Source organism: Triturus cristatus, chromosome 12 (genome assembly GCF_964204655.1).
Source record: "Triturus cristatus chromosome 12, aTriCri1.1, whole genome shotgun sequence".
In the NCBI taxonomy this organism is placed as follows: Eukaryota; Metazoa; Chordata; class Amphibia; order Caudata; family Salamandridae; genus Triturus; species Triturus cristatus.
In genome coordinates this window covers 122230839-122253245 of record NC_140595.1, presented here as the reverse complement: position 1 = coordinate 122253245, position 22407 = coordinate 122230839, and the positions used below count along the sequence as shown (strand labels likewise).

The following is a 22407-nucleotide window of genomic DNA, read 5'->3' as shown; positions in this document are numbered from 1 at the left end:
CGTATATCTATTACTGACAGAAGGTTCCATATATCTGTTACTGACAGAAGATTCCGTATGTTTGTTACTGACAGAATGTTCCGTATGTTTGTTACTGACAGAAGATTCCGTATGTTTGTTACTGACAGAAGGTTCCGTATGGCTGTTACTGACAGAAGATTCCGTATGTTTGTTACTGACAGAAGGTTCCATATGTCTGATACTGGCAGACTTTCTCAGCTGTCTGATAGCAACAAAATGTCTCAGGTGCTTGCTAATTACAGGCAACTGTTATCGACAGAACATACTTGTGTCTTTTACGGACACAAGGGTTTCAGATGGTTGGTAATGACAGAAGGTTACATGTATTTTTACTGCAGTTCATGCACAAATAGGTGTTTGCATAGATATTGCAATTTAATGGGCCACCTGTAATCAGAGCCATATTAGGGTAGGAAAAGGAGTACGAAACGCTCCTCAAGAGTGACTGGTCAAGGAAAATACAAAAGAAAATGGCACAGGGAAAGATGCAGGGAATAAGAAAGAGAAGCCGCCAGGTCAGCCAAGGAGAGAGAAGCAGCAGAGTGCAGGAGGTTGGAGACAACCCAGCAGAGAGCAGACATTTGAAGGCCAGGAGAGAACTTCCAGCAGCTGGAGCTTGTATTGCTGCCATGTGCTACTCACCACAGTACTCTGCAGCTCCTCTTCATGCATCCCAGGGTCTGAAAGGGTAAGAGAGAAAAACATGCTCAGAGTCTGTGCGAGGCTGGGGGAGATAAGAAGTGTATCTAAAGTTAGAGAAGGAAGACTGCTGGGACTGAAGGGACACAGAAGTCAGCAATATCTGCAGAGAAAAAAGGAAGAAAGAAAGGGGGAGAGAGAGAGAAGGAAGAAAGAGAGAGAAGGAGAGAGAGAGAGAGATATGGAAGAATACATTTTCTACTGTGAGAGATAGGGAGAGACAGCTGATCCATATCTATATATATTATATATAGAGAGATAGACAGTGATAGACGGGATCAATATCTATCTATCTATCTATATACATACATATACTTATTTATTTTTTCTCGGCCCCCGCTTGAAGAATCACTGTGAAACTTTCAGGATAGGAGCGGACCGGAGCTGGCCAAAAGTTTTGAAAATTTCGCGAAGATTCGTCAATCGGCGCCAAAGTTATTCCAAATAGAATGTTGCGGATTTCCTATGGAAAATAGGTCCTAACTATATCTACCCACTGGCAACCGCCAGTAGGTAATATATATATATATATATATATAGAGAGAGAGAGATAGAGAGGAGAGAGAGAGGAGAGAGAGAGAGATAGAGAGAGACAGCGGATCAGTACCTGCACAGACACAGAAGGAGGCTTGTCATCGGCAGAGAGTGATAGACCAACAAGAGCCGTACCGACAGAGAGAAAAGAAGATGCCCTCTTTGCAGAAAAAGGCATCAGACATTTTATCTGCAGAGCAATATCTGAAGAGGGATAGAAGAATGAGTGTCATATCTACAGAGACAGGGAAGAGAGTAATATCTGCAGAGGCACAGAAGAACAAGTATGGTATCTGCCATATCTGCACAGATAGCTGAAACAGCATGATATATACAGAGAGGGGAGTGCTGCAGTGTACATAGAGAGAACAAAGAGGGCCCATCAGCAGACAGAGTGTAATATATGCAGAAAGAGGGGGAGGTCACAATGTGCATAGAGAGAATGAAGATTGCCCATCTGCAGAGAGAGAAGGGAGCCCTATGTGCAGAGAGTGTAATATATGCACAAAAAGGGGAATGCCACATATGCAAGGAGATACGAGAAAGTGTATCATATCTGCTGAGAGCGAGCGCCTTATCTTTAGAGAGAGCAGAGAAGAGCCATATGTGCAATGGTATAGAAGAAATATTCTCTAACCAAAGACGGACAGGGGAAAGTGCCTTCTCTGCAGAGAGAAAATCCATAGCTGCCCACCGACAAGAGCAAGTGTGAGAGAGACATATCTGAAGCAAGGGAAGGAAGAGTGCATTATCTGCAGAAAGGAGTGCTCTATCTGCAGAGAAACAGAGAGAAGAGTGCTCATCTGCAGAGGTAAGGGTTTGCTATGGTAGCATATGTGAATGTCATGCCAGCAGAGAGATCATTGCACACCTGCAGATGTGCCCACCAGAGCCACAAATCAGGACAGAAGTGTCAGGGCTGGAAAGAAAGCCCCATGGGTTATGAGAAGAGAAAGGAATGCAGAAAGAGGAAAGACATCTGTATAGAGGGGTACCGTAACCATAGAGTGCAGAAAGGAGGCCCATGTTTGTGGATAGATGGTTGTCACATTTTCAGAAAGGATGGGTCTTACCCAATGCTTAATTTGAGCCGGTTAAGGGCACATTCATTTACAGGGAGAATAAGTGATTTGCCCAGAATCACAGGATGTTGGGCCGACGCAGAGACTCAAACCTTGTTCCCCAGCTCTGAAGCTGGCAGCTCTGGCCATTATGCCACATACGCCCCTCTACTTACATGGACAGCAGTTGGTTCTGTTTCAGGCGGCGCTAACCAGAGAAATGGGCTGGTGCAAGCTGCCTCCTGCCGAGAGCCCCGGCACTTATTATTTTACAAATTAACCACTGGTATTACCACCCACTGTCCGAGAGCTAGCTGAGTTAGAAAGTTTCACTCTTTTCAGCCTTTCTTTTGGGTTTCCCTGACAGGGAATTCTGAACCCCCCCCCTTCTAGCTTACACCAGAGGACACAGATTGTGGTGTGACCAAACTGGGAGGGATGCACAAAATGGCAATAACAGCATGACACCATTCACAGAGGGGCACCAGCGGACTACGGAGAGATGTCTGCACGACTAGGATAAATACAGGGATGACACCTAGGTCAAAGTGCTAGTGTTCTCATGGACCACTAACAGGAATCACCCAGTGGGGCAGTGGCAGCCAGTCATTTTGGAAGGGAGGGTGGCGGGCGGGCCACACACACACATATACACTAATTCACTACCATGCATGCATAAGTGCACACACACACACTGACAACACTAACTCACAACAAATTCATACATTTATACATACATGCACACACCGAACATTCAAAAACATAAAACTCACCCGACCTGCTGCTCCTGTTGAGGAAAGCCTCAGAGGTCTCATGTGGGTTGGGACTGCTGCCTTCTCACATTGGCTGACTATAGGTCAGCCATTAGGGGAAGGCAGCTGTCCCCCACTTGTCACAGAGTGGGATGGGGTCAGTGAGACTGCTGACCCCACCTCACTCTGTGACGAGGTGTCCCTGATTGACACTCGGCCCTGAGCCCTTCAGGGTTTAAAACGGAAGCGCCCAGGTCCAAAGCCATCAGTGATAGTCGCCCTCATAGGGGAGGCCTTGAGACACTTTTCCAAGGCTGAGGGGGTCATGCCCACAGAGCTGTGAAATCCTCAGACTGGCAAAGTTCCGCTCTGGCAGCCAGGAACCTGCACCTTATTACTTTCTTGTGGGGACAGTGTGCACAAAATTCATACTAAGGATACTGCAAACTGCCTGGAGAAAAGGAGGAGCTGCCTCCCGGAGAAAAGGACTGTGGAACTACAATCCCCCAGACAAGAAGCCTGCCCTGTGGCGTCATCGGCCCAGCTGCCTGGCAGTTAAGGAGCTGTGTGAATATGTGGGTACAACATCTGCTGGGAAAATGGAATCTGCCTGGAGGGAGAAAGCTACACTTGCTGCTGTGGAAGGGCTGTGCTGCAGAGCCCTGCAGGTAGATAGGGGCTAGAAAAGGGGAGGCCCCACTCTTCGAGAACGAGAAAGAAAAATGCTCAACTGGGTTCTTGTGGGTGGCACTGGTGACTAAATCCTACCTCCAGGAACAAGGGGCAACCAACTCTGTCAAACGTGGCTCAATTGGGTGGCACATATTTGCAAAATGTTGTTATGTTACGTGTTGTTATGTTAATTTAATTTATAACGCACTCGAATCACCCGGGGGGGGGGTCAATCAGGTGCTGCCTCTCTGAACATCACTGCAGATGCTCTGTGGCCGGGGGCGCCCATGGAAGCAAGACTCTCGAAGTGGGGTTTAGTTTGAGCTCCCAGTTAGTTCATTTTACCACATGCCTGGCTGTGCTGGGCTTTAAAATGTGTCCATTTCTTTCAAGGTACTTCATGATGGACAGGGCACACCCACATGTTGTGTTGTAGGCGTCACCCGTAGAATGTTCCTCTTTAAAAATATTGTTACTACTTTCCTTTTTGTTAGTGTGGTATATTTTTTGCAGCCTGTGTATTGTGTATATATGAGATTCTATTCATGTTATTTAGCTTTGTTTGTATTAAAGTACTTTACATTTTTTTAAGAACAGCTGTGATTGACAGTGATGTAGTGAGTGTTACTTTGTGCAATAATGGCCGGACTGGGAACCCAAAGCAGCCCTGGCAGTTTTCTCAGACCAGGTCCTGGAGAAGCACTGCCTGGCCCCGCGAGGCTGGAAATGCTTGCTTGCTGCTTTTGTTACTGGGGGCTGCTATTGCAGCACTGCTGCAAAACCTGCCCCTCACTGCTGCAAAACCGGCCCCCACCCTTCCAGCCTCCAGGGTAAGCACCCGATGCCCGATACGGTCAGTCTGGACCAATGTGCATTACTGAGTTTCCAACCCTCATCACCTCTCTTAAGGAGCCTTGCATTGCGGTGTCACTGCTACCCATCAAGTGCTGAAGGGTGGTGCTTGGTTTTCAATTTGGGATGTCGATAGTCCTAGGACCTCTGTATGCCTGCAGTGAAAGACTGTTGACATCCCAACCAAGATCAAGGAGCCCCTGGATGCCCCAGGCCCCCGAAAACGTTCAAACACCCACTTCTAATGCCGATCCCCTATCCCTGCCCTGGAACACCCATTTCTCAGAACCTAAACTTACTTGAAGAAAATGCACCCTGGTAGACATAGGGTCAGGGACTCCTCTTATTCTGACTCTCTGACTCATTATATTGGGGTCCTGCCCAATCGTATTTTTTGTTTGCGATCATGGGGCATATTTACAAGGCCCCTGCGCCACTTTTGCGTCACTTTTCCCATGTTAATAATGATGCAAAAGTGGCGCAAGGGCCTTGTAAATCTGCCCCCATGTGTATAATTTATGCTTGCGAAATGTTTTGAGAAACAAACCACATAATCTACTATGTTGTGAGAACTTTGGCCACCACGAGACACATCCGTGCACACACCACTCTTCCTCCTTGAACAAAAGCAGAGTTTAATAGCTGGCCCTACCAGTCCAAGGGACGCCGGTGGCCTCTGGGCTCCAGTGACTCCAAGACCCATGTCCAAATTCCTCCTGTGCTCTCACCTGGACCAAGTGCCTTCGGTCAATCAAGGCATCTACAATGAGGTAGGAAGGTCTCAGCTGGACGTGTGCCTGAAACCATCAAAAACACAAGCAACAAAGTGTAAAGCACATCCAAGCACCAAACCACAACTGGACAGATGACGGGGCTGTCACAAGTGAAGGTGTGCACAATGTATATAAAAGCTACTATATATATATATATGTATATGTATATATTTAAAGGGAGAGTACATGACAGATAAAGATTTATTATTTCTATATTCCTAGCTATACATTTTTGCATATCAGTTGATCTTTCCTGCCTTTCATACGATAATGTCTGAGGAGGAGAGCTGTGTAGATGTCTTACAACAACAAAGAATCAACGTTAAATGTTCAATTTTCTTCTTAGTGAAAAGTTTAAAAAAAAAGTCAAATATGAGATCTGAACATTGTGCTTCATGTCCTACTCTAGTTCAAAAAAGGAAGGCCTTCCCAAAATGCAAGGTAGCATTAGTAGGAAAATGCTTCTGAAAAGTGAATCTAAACTAGTACATTTGTTAGTATATCTGAAAGGAGTTAAGATATCATTAGTAAGGATCAGATTGTTTGATTTAAAAAATCAATATATCTAGATTTTTTATAAAGGCGAATTGAGCATTTGAAGGCTTACAACATTTGTATTTATACTTTCTGCACCAGTTACCTTAAAGAAGCATCATTTAGTCGCTGTAGCTCTCTTGATCAGTTTATCACTTATCTTTTGAGCCATTTAAAAAAATCAAATACAGGCTCAGTCAGAATGAAAGCACAAAATTGATACTAAATCAGTAACCAAATTTGCAGAATATTCTAATTTGAGAATACAAATAGGTTCTCAAAGCCCTTATATTGCATGGGTGACTCATTACACATTCGATAAGGAGGTTATTACTAAATATTTCAAGGAATGTGCCTTCTCTATGTTCTTTCTTCTGTGTTGTAATTAAGTTCAGTATTGATAATGACGTTTTTCTCCGAAATAAACTACCATTTATTCCGCTTCAAGTACATGTGTATACCCTCTGCGTCTGTGACCCATACACACCAATAATCCAAAAATCATCGTCGCAAAGTCTATTGGTCTGCCCTTGACAACTCCACTATGTTTATTTGATTGCTGCAAATATATGTGACAGGCATTTAAAATGTAAAAATGAGAGGAAGTAAAAATGTGGTGTGCCTTCCTGCACATAAACAATCCAGAATGGCAATTTGTAACGTCTATGTGTGCTGCTTTGTGCAGCGCACATAGAAGTTGCAATTCATCATTTTTTTTAATGAATGTTTAAGTGCAGGAAGGGACACCTACCTGCACATAAACAATCATTCATGGTGTTTTGCTGTTTCTATGTTTACTGCACAATGCAGCACACATAGAAACAGCACAAACGAGGGGAAATAAAGCTTTTCTCCTCTTTGTGCCATGTTAAGACTAGGTTTTCCCTGGTCTTAATTTTGGCGCTTTCCCATATTTACGCCACTCTTGTAAATATGGGGCCGCGTCAAAATCAATGGGTATTGCAGCAGAACGGCCACTGCAACACCCATCATCCACCCCTTTCACGCTAAGGGGCCGATTCCGATCCGGGTCGGAAAGCACTCCGACCGAGTCGGATCCGGAGGGTTTTCCGACCGAGCCGGACCCCTACAGTCCGACCGAGCGAGTACGATGTGCACGTATGCTGTCGGACTCGGTTCGGTCGGACTCCCATAGAAGTCAATGGGAGCCGGTCGTACGACGCGTACATGGGCTCCCATTGACTGAATGGGTACGTCTCGAACAAGTGCGCCCCCTACAGTGGGTACGCGTCGGTGCCACCCGCACCATACATGCCTGTGTTGGGGAGACCCATAGGTCTCCCCCTGTGTCCGAGTCATAGGGCTGCGGGTGTCAAGGGGTCCGACGCGGACCCCCAAAGATCGACTCCAGGGGCCCTTATTTACAAGGCAGCTTTAAGCCATGCAACGTGGCTTAATGATGCATTGTAAATAAGGCAAAGCCCCTATCGCAGCAGAAACATCGTAAAAAGTAATACACCTGTGGCAATAGGGGCTTGTAAATATGCCCCTAAGCGCGTAATAGAAATGCAGAAGCCAGGTCACTGAAGTAGGAGTAATAGAGGAAGTAAAGTGTGAAAAAGATAAAGGAGGAAGAAAGACTGCAAAAGAGAGACTGAGTGACAGAAGCGCGCAAAACCCAGACTCACTGTGGTGACGAAGGAGGTGTGCTCTGCTCGATATTTCACTTGGAACTGAAGTTTGTAGAAAGAGGGGTTCCAGGAGGGAGGGTACTGCCATGTGACGATCAGCTTCCGAGGAGCACCCTGAACCGGGCTCACCTTCACATTCACCGGAGGATCTGGTTGGACTGTAGTAAAAAAGAAAATAAAAAAAACTGAATTTATTACTTAAAAATGTGTGATAGTTTTCTTTGGCAAAGAGTTCTGGCATACCATATAGTATATTGGGCTGTACTTCAAAACATTGTAGCAAAAATATTGAAATATTGTTTGCAAAAATATCCTCCCATTTGGTGTAGATTTTCAATTATTAACACTAATGAGGCAATATTTTTGTAAACAATATTTTGTACAAGGCTTTTCTGGCAGACGGTGTTTTGGTTACAATGTTCTGATATTCTGGTACCACACCATGTGCTGATACGCATGACTTGTTTCGAACTCTACAATGGCGCCAATAGCGCATAGCAACTGGCAATTGGCTTTGATTACTGTAGCCACCTCTGCAAGAGTGGATGGTCACCCAACCTCACACCACAACCAGAGAGCTCTTGCAAGGACACATCGTCTGTGCTAGAGTCAGATGAATAACTCCACGAATGTCCTAAAGCGAGCCCCCAAGACAATATTGGAAGTTTTTTCAGCGACTAGAAAACCTGTGAATATATGAGCCACGAAAAGCTGGGGGGAGATCATGACAGGACTCAGGGTTACAAGGATAAAGTAATAGAAAGTTTGGTATGGGCTGACAAAGACAGAATGAAATCCTATATGGCAAAAACATCAGCCAATTTCCAGAAAAATATGCTACCTTTTCATGTTATACTTAGACCTGGGTTACATTTTAATTATGCTGGAGAAATTTGCGAAATTCCAAAATGTCTCATTATGTGAAATTCAAAAAATGTCTCGTAATATTACATTACCCAACTTTATATTAATTTTTTTTAAGCAGAAGAACTCCTTACCTCAAATAAAAGTCTTGCAAGATACTGCAAGAGAGAGTGTTAGATAGAAAATATCTTGCTTGGAGTATTTTTGTACACGAATAGGAATCCTGCTGTAACTCACAAGACGTTGAAATATTGTCTTGCTTATGCATTATGAGAGGTCCACATGGGACTCCAACGAACCACATTTTGGTATGAAAGTATACATTCATAAAACGTTTGTGACATTTCATTGAATTTCCCGATAAGAAAATGAACCTATTCCACAAACCCCTGGCTACACTGCATTATCATCCCAGATCCCAGTATCTCAATGCATGATAACTTGTGAATGGTATTTGGGCATCCAACAGTGGAAACGACTGGTTAGGATACGTGCGGTCAATTCTCAAGGTCAAGTCAGTCAGATAAAAACATAAAACTTTATCTACAAACCAGAAAGGTTCAATAACTGATTGCACTATAGATGGTGGACCTCTGATGAAAGAGGCTCCCCATAGGCAGACAAGCAAAACCAGATAATTAATTAAAGACAATAAACAAAACAGGAGCAGATAATACTCGAAAACACTGATGTTAAGGAGAAGTAACCTTGCAGCTCAGGTTTGTGAATATTCGAGGCCTTTAAAATGGTAAAGAAATATATAAACAACAAAGGGGGACTGGGGACGTTTATAGGTCCAGCATACGAGCCCCTAGAACATATCAATTCTATCAAAAAGAGTATGCAGATCCTGAGAACAAGGAAATTAGAAGGATTGGTTGGTATAACTATATCTGTCCAAAGGTAGGAGGCAGAGTCTCCTCTTTTTGGAACTAGGGCCCTCACACACCCAGCTGGGTGTCATGCTTCATCATAGGGCTTGTTCCTCGTTGGGCCGGCGCTGCAATGCCCGACGGTCACCCTATAAGGGTCTCTTTGTTGGAGATCTTTTTGTTCCAAAGCTGTGATGTGAAGTGCAAGTATAGGGCTTGGAAGTGTAGATGAGTGTATAGAGTGTGTGAGTGGTGTAAAGAAAATTTAAAAGAAGACCAAGTAGTACTCTAAAACTATTTTAATCTGTGAGTCTACTTGTCAGTTTAAAAACAGGATTAGGCTACCGCCAACATAATGTTTTGGTGGTTGCTGATTTAGAGAGGTCAACATGTTTCTTGGTGAGTAAGTCACGAAAGTGATCAAATAGCAATTAACCAGGACACGAAATCAAAATTCTATCTACACAGTGCTTGGCATCCTAGTTAGTATGAGGGGTAGACCAAGCACTAAAACAACTTAAATGTGAAGTACCTGTAGTAATACTGAAGCCAATGTGGTGGGTAACCAACTACATCAAATGCTGGCAGAGGGAACGCTAAATTGTAGCGTCGGTGTTGTAGCGACTCACTCGCCGGACGACATACTCTCGCTCAAACAGAATGGTAAAGAAATGCCATGCAAAAAGCCAGATATAGGGAGGGCTCAGATGAGTTCAATATTTAAATAGGAAATGGTAAGTAGAGGTAGTAAAGTTATCTGAAGTAAAGTAAACATTCTCTTGCAAATTGCAAAGCAACGTTGGTCAAGAGAAACAGGGAGGTACAAGTTATATATCCATAAAATCCAGTGACTTAATTTTCTCTTACCGCACATGTTGTTACATCGAGCATTTGACAATTAGTGGTGGAAGTGTTGAACAAATGTCAATATCCAAAAACTGTAGAAAGATACTATTGATCCAGGATCAGACTCAGTTCTTGGTAGACAAAACACATGCTAGAATTCTGCAACAGTTTATTTCTCTCTCACTAGACCTGAGACATTTTAGTACTTTGTAAATCTAGCCTCCGCTGGCAGCTGACAGCCAAAGACACCGTTCCAGGTTGCTCTGGATACATCTCACATCTCTGATATCCTCTTGGAAGCAACATAAAGACTAAGGAGTTCTGGGAAAGCTGCAGAAGTCAGCTGGGACACCATCACCTGGTTCTTAGCAATTACTTTAATTAGTTCTTTGTGGCAGTTACATAAGGAACAGCCATCAATGATCAACCATGAGGGGATTGTTTAGTTTTCTTTGGTGATACTTAGCACCCATTGAATTGCATTTGTCTCTGGCCTTCTTTATGAAGTACACACTATTGAGTATCAAACTAACTTGAACCTCAATGTATCTCCCTCATACCAGTGGCTTGTTGGAGCAGTTTCATTTTCCTATAAAAGGCTTGCTGAGTAACTAGGCCAATGGAGAACAGTGTGGGATGCTTGATTGTTATTTTTAGGTCTGACATCAGCCAAGACCTTTTGATTTGACTAAATACTTATGCATAGGAGCTTTCAACCATTTTTCTTCATCCCATTGGTCTGCTATTGTGTCATTCCCATTTCTGCTCTCATCTGCTATAGCATACAGCAAGAGGGAATGGGTCAGCCCACTTTAGCTATTATCTAACTTCATTTTGAATGACAGCCCTCTCACAAGGAGCACATCCACACACAAATGAATTCTCTTGTAACGCCTGTGACTACTAAAGCAATGTGTACGTTTAAAGGCCAAAAAATGTCTGTTGCTTTTGATCAGTGTTTGTTTTTAAATTGATGAAGGCCCAGCAGCCTCTTCAACAATACAAAAACCATGACATAACAAAACAAGATTTGAGATAATTAAAAGGCGGGCAGCCACTGCCAGGCCTTTTGGCTTTGCCAATGCTTGTTATAATTTGTCATTATCCAAACATTGGGGTGCTGTGTTGTGAAGCGGTATGATCTCGTCCTCCGAAAACAAGGCATCAGGGAGACAGACGTACTTCTGGCTCAGAGGATGAAAAGGTGAGGGCTTTAATACGTGAAAATGATCTGACCGTAATTCATAATTTCATCAGGACCACTTTGCAGTCAGATACAACCATGGTGAGCATCACAGGAAGCCGTCCAGTTGACTGCGGGATCTAAGACCCCATTTTGGGTGTACTTATGCCACTCCAGCATTTCTTTTCTGGTGGAACTGGATTTTTAAAACGTCCTTGGATTTAGTCTAACTAGGCTGATTATTGTCACTAGGGATATGGGAGCTAGGTTTGCACACATTTTTATCAGCTGAAAATTTAAGACAAAGGTATATTCTGAGTTCATGACGGCTGTTCTGCTGAAGATCGAGAATGGGAATATCGTGATACCTTAGTATCAAGGACAAAATATCAAGCAGCAAAGTAATCAAACGTAAGTGCATATACTGAAGTATAGATTTACCATGCTTAACTCCACATATATGTACCTTGGTGATATATATTGTCATGGTAGATATATCTCTTCTATGTGGGGTTATATGTAGGAATACTATAGGGGCATATTTATATTATCAAGGTCCGGCGATAAATATCGCAAAGCGCGCTTAGCGCTTGCATATTTATTGCCGGCTATCTCTGGAATTTATCGCCCGGTTAGCGCGTTATCAACAACGCGCATCGCCGAGGTGATAAAAATTCCAGAGATAGTAGGGATATCGCAGTTTTCCATGGTGGAAAATGGCGATATCCTAGATGATAGGGCCTGTGGTCTTAACCACAAAATCCACCCCCCATGTTAGGTATGCCTTAGTCAGGATTTTAACAGACATTAAATTCCTGCATTAAGGCATACTTAACGTGATTTTAAATATCGCTAACCCTCCTTGTCAATATGACGAGCTGGGTTAGCGATATTTTCCCAAGGGAGTCTTGTCAGGCATGCCTCCTTTGCATCTCATAAGCGATGCGATGGGAGGCGTGTTGACACGGGGTGCTATTGCCAGTAACCTGTCGCTAACAGCTGTTAGCAACAGCTTGCTGATAGGGCGATAAAAATATCGCCACTTTAGTGGCAAAAAGTGCCGCTAATGTGGCGATATTGCCCTTGATGATATGCCCCATAGTACTTACCTTTGCATATTTGGCCCTAGATATTGTGTACACGATTTAAGGTTCCGCAATATTTCTCATTCAATATTCAGGATCGACACCGTTCCTATGGAACATAAGTCTGCCTCGCATTGGACTGCCAACATCGTTTTGTACCTCTGCCTGGGCAGCTCTGAACGTGAGGGACGGGGTTAAACGTGAGAAACACTGTACTGGGAAATGCATAGAACAGACTTAAGCAGCCTATACTCCCTGGCCTTGGGTCTGAAGTTACCTTGCTGAGAGGTCTGCTTGTAGGAAGGCTCCACCCATCATGAACGGTGCAGGGATTCTTGGAGCCCAAGGCGAAGCGATCTTCTGACACCCAACCCCTGCTGCAATGGGATCATATCAATGGCTCAACCACGTGCCCCATGCTAGTGACCCCCTAAGCATCTGCCATAGCATTTCCCGTAATGTGGCATCCACTGGGCCTCCCGCGGCATGAGGAACTTCCAAAGAGGTTGTCAAAGAGCACAACCATTTTTAGGTCTCCAGAAAAAACCAATGGTGGTTTTGACAGATATGATGCTTAGTCCAACGAATGCAATGCCTCTTTCAAACGCGTTGCTGTAGCACTTCATCTAATAAAGCCTCTTCTAGGATTCACGCCCATGTCTATGTGATTGCTTATTGTGTGTAGATGTGACGACCACAACATATTTAACTTTACGTACATATATCATGCATTAGATTACACACTACTGTAGGACTTACACACATCGTGTGGATACTACAGATTTCCAATGGACATAGGGGCCCTACAAATAAATATTGATGTTACGTACGGACGCTGTATCCGCTAATCATTTGAGGTACACTGAGCTGGCTGTCGGCCATGCTGGTGATGCACATGAACACCATGTGGCTGGTGTGATCCCCTTCTCCAAGTTTCAGCCGACAAATGTATCGATGTGCGCTATTGTAGTACGTACAAGGCTCGGTTTTGTGCTCGGTGTTGAACCTAGAGGAAACCAACAGCGAAGAGAACACATGTTAGACAAAGTGGAGCCCACTTCATTCGCCCACACTTAATACCCAAACGGAGGTTCGCACCCGCCCTAGTTCATCCAGAAACAGTTCTTGAATCTTATTTCAGTACACCTTATTCACACAAAAAAACTACTATCCAGTACTGAATGCATGGAAAGGCCTCCCAGAGGAAGGTGATCGAAACTAAATAAAAAAACGAAAACAAAAAAGATTGAAATAAACTGAGTCGTCATAGGTCATAAAACTAAGTTATAATGTTGGAGACAACCTTGCCTATGACGTCAAGGACGAGAAGGAAATAGGCTGAAAAAAAGAGCCCAGTAGTCCCTGTCCACATTAAAAACTCTCTAAATGGGGTCATCAAGTGAATGACGTCACAATACACCTCAATGCCCATGCTGACATCAACACACAAAGCTAGTAACCAATGAACAAGAGCTACTCATATTATTTCTTTATTTTTTTTAACCTTGTTTTTATTGATTTTACAAAACAATAAGACAGTCATCATACCGCAATATAAAGGCAGATAGGCACATAATATAACAGAACCCAGTTATCATCAGCATAGGATAATAGTCTTTAACAATGGTGAGCATCCGTCTGTGTCCTCAAATGGCAACATGTAATAGTCCAATATTCTCAAATCTGGTTATCCAACAGTCTGTTCGTGTAGAACATTTTCATGAACTTGTTATGTACAGGATGTTTAGCATAGCGGATGGTAAATTATGAAAACCTACAGGACTTAACATTGTTAAAACATCCTAACAACGAACGGGAAAAGCAGTCTCCCCAATTTCCCTCCCACCCGCATGCTCGGCCTTGTACATCCATCTATGAGATTTGCACAACATTCTCCACCACATGTGCGTGTATGTCGGCGTCAAAGTCTATCTCAATGGAGCTGTATAATCCTGTTCATTCACCTAGCAATGCACACAGGCAGCATGAGAAGCCCAGGTGACCCACAGTCGCAGGTCAGACCCCCTTGTCACGTCTCCAGGGCAGTTCACTAAGACAAGATGTCTATTGCGGCATACTCTTCCAGCATCGCATGCCAGCTGAGTGAAATCGGTGTCTTCCGGAGGCCCCTGAATTCCTTCCGCTGCAATTAGGTCCCTTCTGCTCTACCCCATTTCAACATTTCGGTATGCCTTTCCAATAAGGACGGGGCTCTAGTGGCATTCCAGCGTGTGGTTATGGCTCTCTTGGCCAAAAGGAGCGCTAAGTTCGCGAAACGTGCTGTAGAGTCGCCCTTCTTGTCACGGGGCCCCAGACCCAGTATACAGTGTTCTAAGGTGTCATTTTGGTGCACCGGGGCCACCGCTGTCAATATCTTACATACCGTCGCCCAGTAATGTCCCAGTCTAGGGCAGGCCCATACCATGTGTGTCAGCCCCGCGTTGGGTTCGTGGCAGCGCGGGCAGTCAGAAGTCGCCGCCTGAAACATAGCGCTCAGCCTGCACGGGGTTAAGTATGCCCTGTGTAGCAACATCAACTGTATAAATTTGAACTTGGGATTGCGGGAGACCTTCTTGGGGAACCCCAGTATAGTGTCCCATTCCTTACCCCGTAAATGTACGACCCACGTCCCATTCCCGAGCTATTCCTATAGACGCTATAAGGGACTCTGTAATGTATTAAATCAATAAAATGACCCCCATTTAGCCATCACTATATTGCCGAATTAGAAAAATTATTGTATATTCTTTATAAACAAAAGATTGCAATCTTGATCTTGCACTGTTTTATATAAATATATCGATGGAGTATAAAACATAAAATATATACATAATATATATAGCATATTGGTGTTTTTAATCTCAATATGAGGAAGGAATGAATGAAGAGTGAATGTTGATATGGGTAAGCAATAAAATACATGTTATTATGAACTTTGAATGAATATCTGAGTATGATAATAAATATAGTTTGATATATTAATATAGGAAATAGTCAGTAAACGTTTGTGCACATAGAATAAACAGGTTTCCAATTAACGAATAAATAGGTGATTATGGGGGGCTCATTGTATTAATCATCTATCAAAGCAACAGTCTAAAATCCGTTTTGTGGGTGAAGATGCAGGTGTGGGTAAAAGGGGCAGATTTCTTTCTGTGGACTAGACGGCCCCTTCAAGGTACAACCCACACTTTACTGGCCTACCCACCCTTGGCTCTATCAACACCACCAATGAAGAAGAAGCCACACTGCCAACACTCCCAATAAGGCACTATGGGGTAATGGACCTCTGATTTCCTGCTCCCTGCTGCTCTCGTTTGATCTCCCTCGAAGAACCCTGGGCTCGTCCAATGAATACCTGGCCAAAGTACCTCGAGTTAGAGGAGAACGACATGGAGGGCGTTCCTTCTCATTTAATGCGGCTAAACTCTGGAACACCCTCACCCCGTCACTGCGTTCGGTCAATCAGCTACTCTCTTTCCGAAAAATGCTCAAAACCTCGCTTTTTCAGAAAATTGCCTTGCAATAGAATATACAAACTATTTAGATACTTCTGTGCCGCACTATCAGCGCTGGGATACCTACGGGTAGCTATGCACTCTATAAGTGCTTATTCATTCACTTGACCAACAACAATCCACCCTTTCTAACATGGCAGGCCGCATACTCTCCTTTCTGTGGAAAAAAAAAGGTGCTGGGACTATGGATCCATTTCCCACCATCCACTGACATTATTGACAACTTGTTTTTTTCAACTGGGACAGGCTTTATTTGGGCTATTCTTTGTCATTTGGTTTGCCCAGGTGGGTCTTGTACCTCTCTGCACTATGCCAAATGAAGCTCTAAATCTGTGTGCATCGATACAATATGCTCTTTTATTTTTTACTTCCACGTCATGGCTTCCTACAAAGCAGTACAAAGAAACTCATAACTCCTTGGTTTTCACAGGAAAATATGACAAAAAAGTAAGGTTTTTTTCTACAAAGAAGAAGACAGACCATGGGAAAAGCAGAATGGGAGAAAAGAGAAACTGGATCAGGAAGAGAGACAGAAGAAATGAAAGATGGATGGAGAAAAGTCCTACAGAGAAAGAGATAGGGATAGAGGTAGAGGTAGAGGGTACACTCACCCTTTACGCACCAACAGAACAGCCCTGGTGGCGGGCGAGGGCCTGTGCGAGGGATGATACTCACATCGGATGATGCCAACTGGAAACTTGCGAGTGCAGGACATATGGGGCACCTCGAGGACCTCTAGGGAAAGAGAGGAACCACAGGTTTGTGACCACCAGTGTGTGATCTAATGTTGGGTTAACACTGCACCCCTACCTAGAGTCCAAGTTCTTCAACATTCATTCAGATTATTTTATAATCTGACAGGTGGCTACACATTGGAATCACATAGAAAGGAATGTTGCAAGTTATATATTACCTGTGAAGCTGTAACTATGAATTTCAAGATTAAAATGAGATAGCCACAGACACACGCTTAAGATGCTCTTATCCCCACATATCACCCTATCTCCCACATCTCACCACTGGGGTGCAAGGTACGAAAAGGAACCTAATGACCCTTTAGCCATCTTTCTCTCTCTCCTTAGGGTTTTAATGTCAAATTGCAAATTCAGTTTACCATTGTACTGGAAGGGCAATGAGGTCCCAGAAGGACAGTGAAGTGTATTTGCGAAAACGTAGTATAGCACGGTCAGGTCATGTCGAAAAAGGGTATAAGTTCCTTCTTCAGGATATATCTTCAGTTACAGAAAGATGATAAGTTCCATGTAGTGCCCCACCGGGAGCAGCCTCCTTGCTGCTCTGCCCAATACACTCCAGTTGACTCTTGTCTAAGCACCGACACTCCCAGCATTCTGATGACCTCACCACTGGCCGAGCAGCAAGGCAGAGAACAACAATGGGGAGGATGCATTATACCAGAAAGTAGATTACAACAGTATTTCATCTCCAACAAGATGCAGGTTTCACAGATTTTAGAGCGGTCTTCCTGACCTTCCTGTTTGCACATCCATGGTAACTAGAGTACAGCTCCGAGCCACAAAATAGAAACATCTTAAACATAAATATCGATAATATTCTCCTTCAGTCACTGGCCACAGAGATTCAGCACTTGGATCAAACACCACTAAAGGGTCTACAAGATCAGGCAAGACCATGATAGAATCTCAACAACTGGATCAAAAATGCCCTGCTTGACTGTCTGCTCAATCTGGCGTTAAGCCTAATGTTACATTCCCCACATTAGAGCTTAGTAGAGGTTTACGAGGCCCATGTGGCAGTCTCACATATCTCCGATAAGGAAATGTGTCTAAAGCAGATGTAGCTGCTTTAGCTCTAGAGTGTCTTTCATACACAAACATGTTTCCAACCCTGTAGCAAATCCCAACCCCTCATAAAGTCCATAAAAAGTACACCATGATCCTAAATGATCGGGTCTTCTAGGGTTGTCTTCTAAGAGTCAACATGCAGAGCTCTTCTGACAACCAGCACCTGAAGCTTTCCTGTAAGTTGGAGGCACACAGGGTTGGACTGGCCATTCTGCCACTCTGGAATTTCCCTGTTAGGCTGCATGCCAGATGGCCGCTTTCAGAGCAGGATGGGCTGCTATGACCAAAGCATGAAAGATTTACATGGGCCGGTTCTAATAATAACCTTCTGCAGCGTGGGGCTGGTTTGCAAATATTTGCCCGAGCTGAGTTTGGATATCAGTACAGTCAGGCATGCAACCTAGAAAGAGTGTTTTTAGATATTTTGACTCATTAATTTAAAAATAGAAATCCACTTAAAATTTAAAAAAAATAGGAATGAAGGCCGCACTAGTCTGGCATGATCATTTAAAATATTAAAAATTGGCAAAATATAACATTCTGAATTGGATCCAGGTTAAGGAGGAATTTCCAAATGGACTTCCAACTTGCTAACTTAGAATAAGCATGTTGCCGGAGGTGTTGATATGACCTCGATAAAAAGAAGTAAAGACATAGAAATTCCCTATTGAAAAACAACTTTGTATTCTCCCAATCATGATCTTGCTATAGAGAATTTATGAAGGCCAGAATTGGTCAATTTTTCATCCTTAAATTAGCCAAAATGCAGTAAAATGAAACCAGAAGAAAATGTACTGCTATGAGCGAGGATGGCTGACTCACATGCTAGTCACAAGAAATAAGTGTTTGCATGATATTCAGCCCATGGCAACATTAACGTCGAAACAGATCAGAACTTCAGATGCATAGACAAGCCATATATTCAACTGTTCTTCGTGGCAGCCTTTGGCAAACCTTGGGATGAGACAGAGCCTGAAGGTACCTTAGATACCCTTTAGTGCAATATCACTTGACGGGGTGGTTTCCTCGAAAAACATCAAGGCAAAACCAGAGACCAAAGCATACCTCAGATATTACAATGCACCACCAGTCAAACTTAGTCTGCAGATGCTTCAAACATCAACAGTGAAGACTATTGACAGAAAATAACATGGTCCTGCATAAAATGTATATCACGTGAAAATGTCAGACCAACCAAACCAGTTGATACAAATAGAAATATGTAGCATCTTTTGTGCACTCACCACCCAGAAATACTAAAAACAGACTTCAAACGCAACCCAACAACTTCAATGAAAGTAAATAGCACAAGGCAGGGAACCCAGCCCATAAACCTGAAGCATCATCATATCCATCAACACCATAACCTAATCTGCAAACAGTGCGGATAGCTTTTGACCTGGTACCTGAATTGGTGGCTACCACATGAACCATCAGACATAAAGATTCTAAAGTACTAGTTGAACCATGTCAATCTATCTGCGTCAAAGAGGTTTTCACCACTCTGGCCTCTGATGTCACAAAACTAGTGAATGTATATATTGCTAATGGCATTGTACGCTTATCCTTACAACTGAGCTTATTTACACTTCTCTTGAAGAGAGCAGGCTGAGACCCAGATGTGCTAGTCAAATCTATGATCTCCATGCAAGATCCTCAAAAGAGCACAGCAGAGGAATGCAACAGCTTATAGACAGACGCAATCTGTGACATGACAGGCAATCTGGTTTTCAGCCAAAGAGGGAGACACAACTTCTAATAAAATATATGCAAAAGCCTGCTCATAGCAATATATAATGTTAGTCCTTGCTCTCTCAGCTGCCTTCGACGTAATATACCTTGTAGTGCTGAACAAAAGGCACGAAGAAGGGCAGAGGGTGTCCTGATCAGTCCAGTCATCTCGCCATGAGCCCAACCAACAAATTCTGATTAAACCAGGCTAGTCATATAGATGCTGGGTAACATGTGTCATCCCACATGGCGTCCCCCTTCGGCCATTACTGTTCAATACAGATGCCTATTGGTACAGGCAATGGAGAGCCACTGCATTGATTTCCAATGTAAGCTAGTGAGATGCTGAATTACCTCCAGATGGAGAGGGGATCAAGGAGCTAAGCTGCTAACACTGGTGGCCTAAATCATGATCACTTTTGGATGAACTAAATTGTACTTTATTTAACAGCAATACAACGGAAATCTTGTCAGTGGGGGAGCACTGAAGATGGAGCGTTCTGATACAATAATCACAAACATTGGATCCTTTTCTAGATCTAGCACAGGAAGTGAAAACAGCTGGGCAGCATCTTGGAAAAACACCTAATAATGTAATTGCCAATCTTCAAGTTGATAAAAGGCCTCCAACCCTTACCTATCGCTACTGATTAAAATTCAATCCATAGTGGAAATCACCCATCCAATAGAATGAAAGAGTCAAAGGGATGGTTGTCACAACTTACTCCCTGCGTTCTCGTGTCCACCTGCCCCCTGCTGAACTGTGGGACTTTCCCGACCCTCACCTTCATGTACATACTGACTTCCAGCGATCTGGACTCTACTTGGAAATGGCCATCCATGCCGGGTTTTGTGGAAGCCAGCCTGCTCATGCCGTAAACTCCATTACCTAGAATTCCCTGCTCACTGCTTCGTCTCCACCCCTGCAGACCAAGGATGGGCGGAGGAATTCAGCTCACCTGTGGCTGGCTGCTGCTAGCCTGCCCACACCTGATGCATGTGATTACTGTGAGTTCTTTTAAGCCCCAGCTCCATTCAGGCCAAGGTTGGTCTTTCTAGCTGTATACCGGTGAGACCGACACTTGTTGCCAGTGTTTCCTGAGCCTTTGATGTCCTTGTTTCCAGGGTTTCCTGAGATTTAGTTATTCCTTGTTCCTGAGCTCCTGCTGTTTTCCTTATTCCTGAATTCGCACTGCCTGCAGTGCTGCCTTGACTCCTGAGCCTTAGTATTCTTTGTTCCTGTTTCTGAGCTGCACCTATTTCTTGTTCCTGATTTGCACTGCTTGCAGTGCTCTCTTGACTCCTTGTTTCCTGAGCTGTAGCTATTTCCTGTTTCCTTGAACCAGCACTGCCTGCAGTGCTACCTTGACTCCTGAGCCTTAGCTCAATTCTTGTTCCTGCCCCAGCACTGCCTTCTATGCTACTTTGTTTTCTTGATTCCTGAACCTGCACTATTCTAGTATATCCCTGAAGCCTCCCCTTCTGTGTATCCTTTTCTAGTCTCTGCCTTTCTTCCCATTTCCTTGGTTCCAGTTCCTAGCTTGCTGTCTTTCTATTCTTCTGTCTTGCTTCTGTTACCTTGTATGTTTGTTACCTGCTTTCTGCCAAGTGTGTACTGTGATTTCCTTCCTTTCCTGTTGAGCACTCCTCATTGCTAGCTCCTTGTCTATTGTGCTTGTGTTTAGTTCTACCCCTTGCTGTTACTGCCTTGCGTGTTCCTGTTTGAGCCCCAGGATCCGTGGGCACAGCAGACTACCTAGTTGGTGTTACTTGTTCACTGTGAGTATTGTCTTTGAGTTAACATCACCATAGGTATAAGCTCCACAGACCCTGCCTTTGCATGCATATCCTATATGTGGGTTTTTGCAGTCAGTATCTGTAACAGCAATTGTGGGTGAGAAACTTACTCTTACCGTGTGGAGCTCCAGAGTGCTTTACCCCTCACTCCCCTTTATTGTTAATGTTGTTTCATAAATATGTCTTGCACATTCGTCCTGGGTGTAGTTTTTCTGAATGCTAAATTACCTCATAAGTGCCTGTCCTTTCTGGGTCTTAGCCATTGTGTTCACTTGTACAGGCTTCCCCTTTGGATCCCTTTTCCTCCTCTGACTTCCTGTGTGATCCTGGGCAGCGCTGTACTCCTCTTTCTGTGCACATTTTCTACCTAGTGCCCAGTCCTTGTCCAAGTCCCTCACTTTGTTCCTGACATAGTCACGGACCGTCCCTGATAATGGTTTGGTTGACCAGCCTGGAAAACAATTTACATGGACCTTCGTCATAAACTCCAAAATAATCATTAGAATGTCTAAAACCAAGTTGATGCCCTGACTCTAGAAGTTCGGCTATTGGTACCGTTCATACTAGCCAAAAATCCTATTTCCCATGCGTAAAGCATCCAATAACAGAGGTCCTGGCTACTCTTAAGCAAACACAAAGAGATGATGGATAGAGCGCTTAAACTTTTCAGACACTCACCCCCGGTCACAGATCTAGGTTGAATCCATCATCGTTCTTTAGCACACTTCACCACAGCAGTTCAGACCCAGCTATAAACAAATCAGTCTTGACCCTATGCCTCATGGGAACAGTCCAGCCCGAACTGCCAAGGCTGGTCTTCTCTGGGCCGGTAACAAGCATGGTGCTGTTGTCCACGTTAGTGTGACAGCTGTACTTGCTTCTATGGCCCTTGCTGAGGTTACAGCTGTGGTTACTGGTCTACCCCAAGCTGTTGTACCAGATGTTGGTTCTACTTTGGTCCCTTTGGGCTAGCAACTGTTGAGTTGCCGGGTCCCTATTGTCAAGAAAGCTGTTTTTGCTTATGTTGTCCCTGCTTTTGACTTTGCTGTGGTCACAGCTGTGGTGGCTGCTATTGTCTCTGCTGTTGTGGCAGCTGTGGTCAGTGCTGTGGTCCCTACCGCACTTACTAGTTTGGTGG

At 43.9% G+C, this 22407-nt stretch overlaps 1 protein-coding gene across 1 annotated transcript in view; it reads right to left on the bottom strand.

Annotated features, from left to right (window-relative positions):
• IL6R (interleukin 6 receptor) overlaps window positions 1–22407 on the bottom strand; it is a 90149-nt gene that overhangs the window by 12334 nt on the left and 55408 nt on the right. Inside the window, exons 3-7 of the mRNA XM_085637626.1 lie at window positions 16530–16653; window positions 13231–13406; window positions 7548–7708; window positions 5244–5388; window positions 664–701 (exon numbers count right to left, since the gene is read on the bottom strand). Coding sequence (XP_085493752.1) covers window positions 664–701; window positions 5244–5388; window positions 7548–7708; window positions 13231–13406; window positions 16530–16653 — 644 coding nt within the window. The remainder of the gene's footprint in view (window positions 1–663; window positions 702–5243; window positions 5389–7547; window positions 7709–13230; window positions 13407–16529; window positions 16654–22407) is intronic.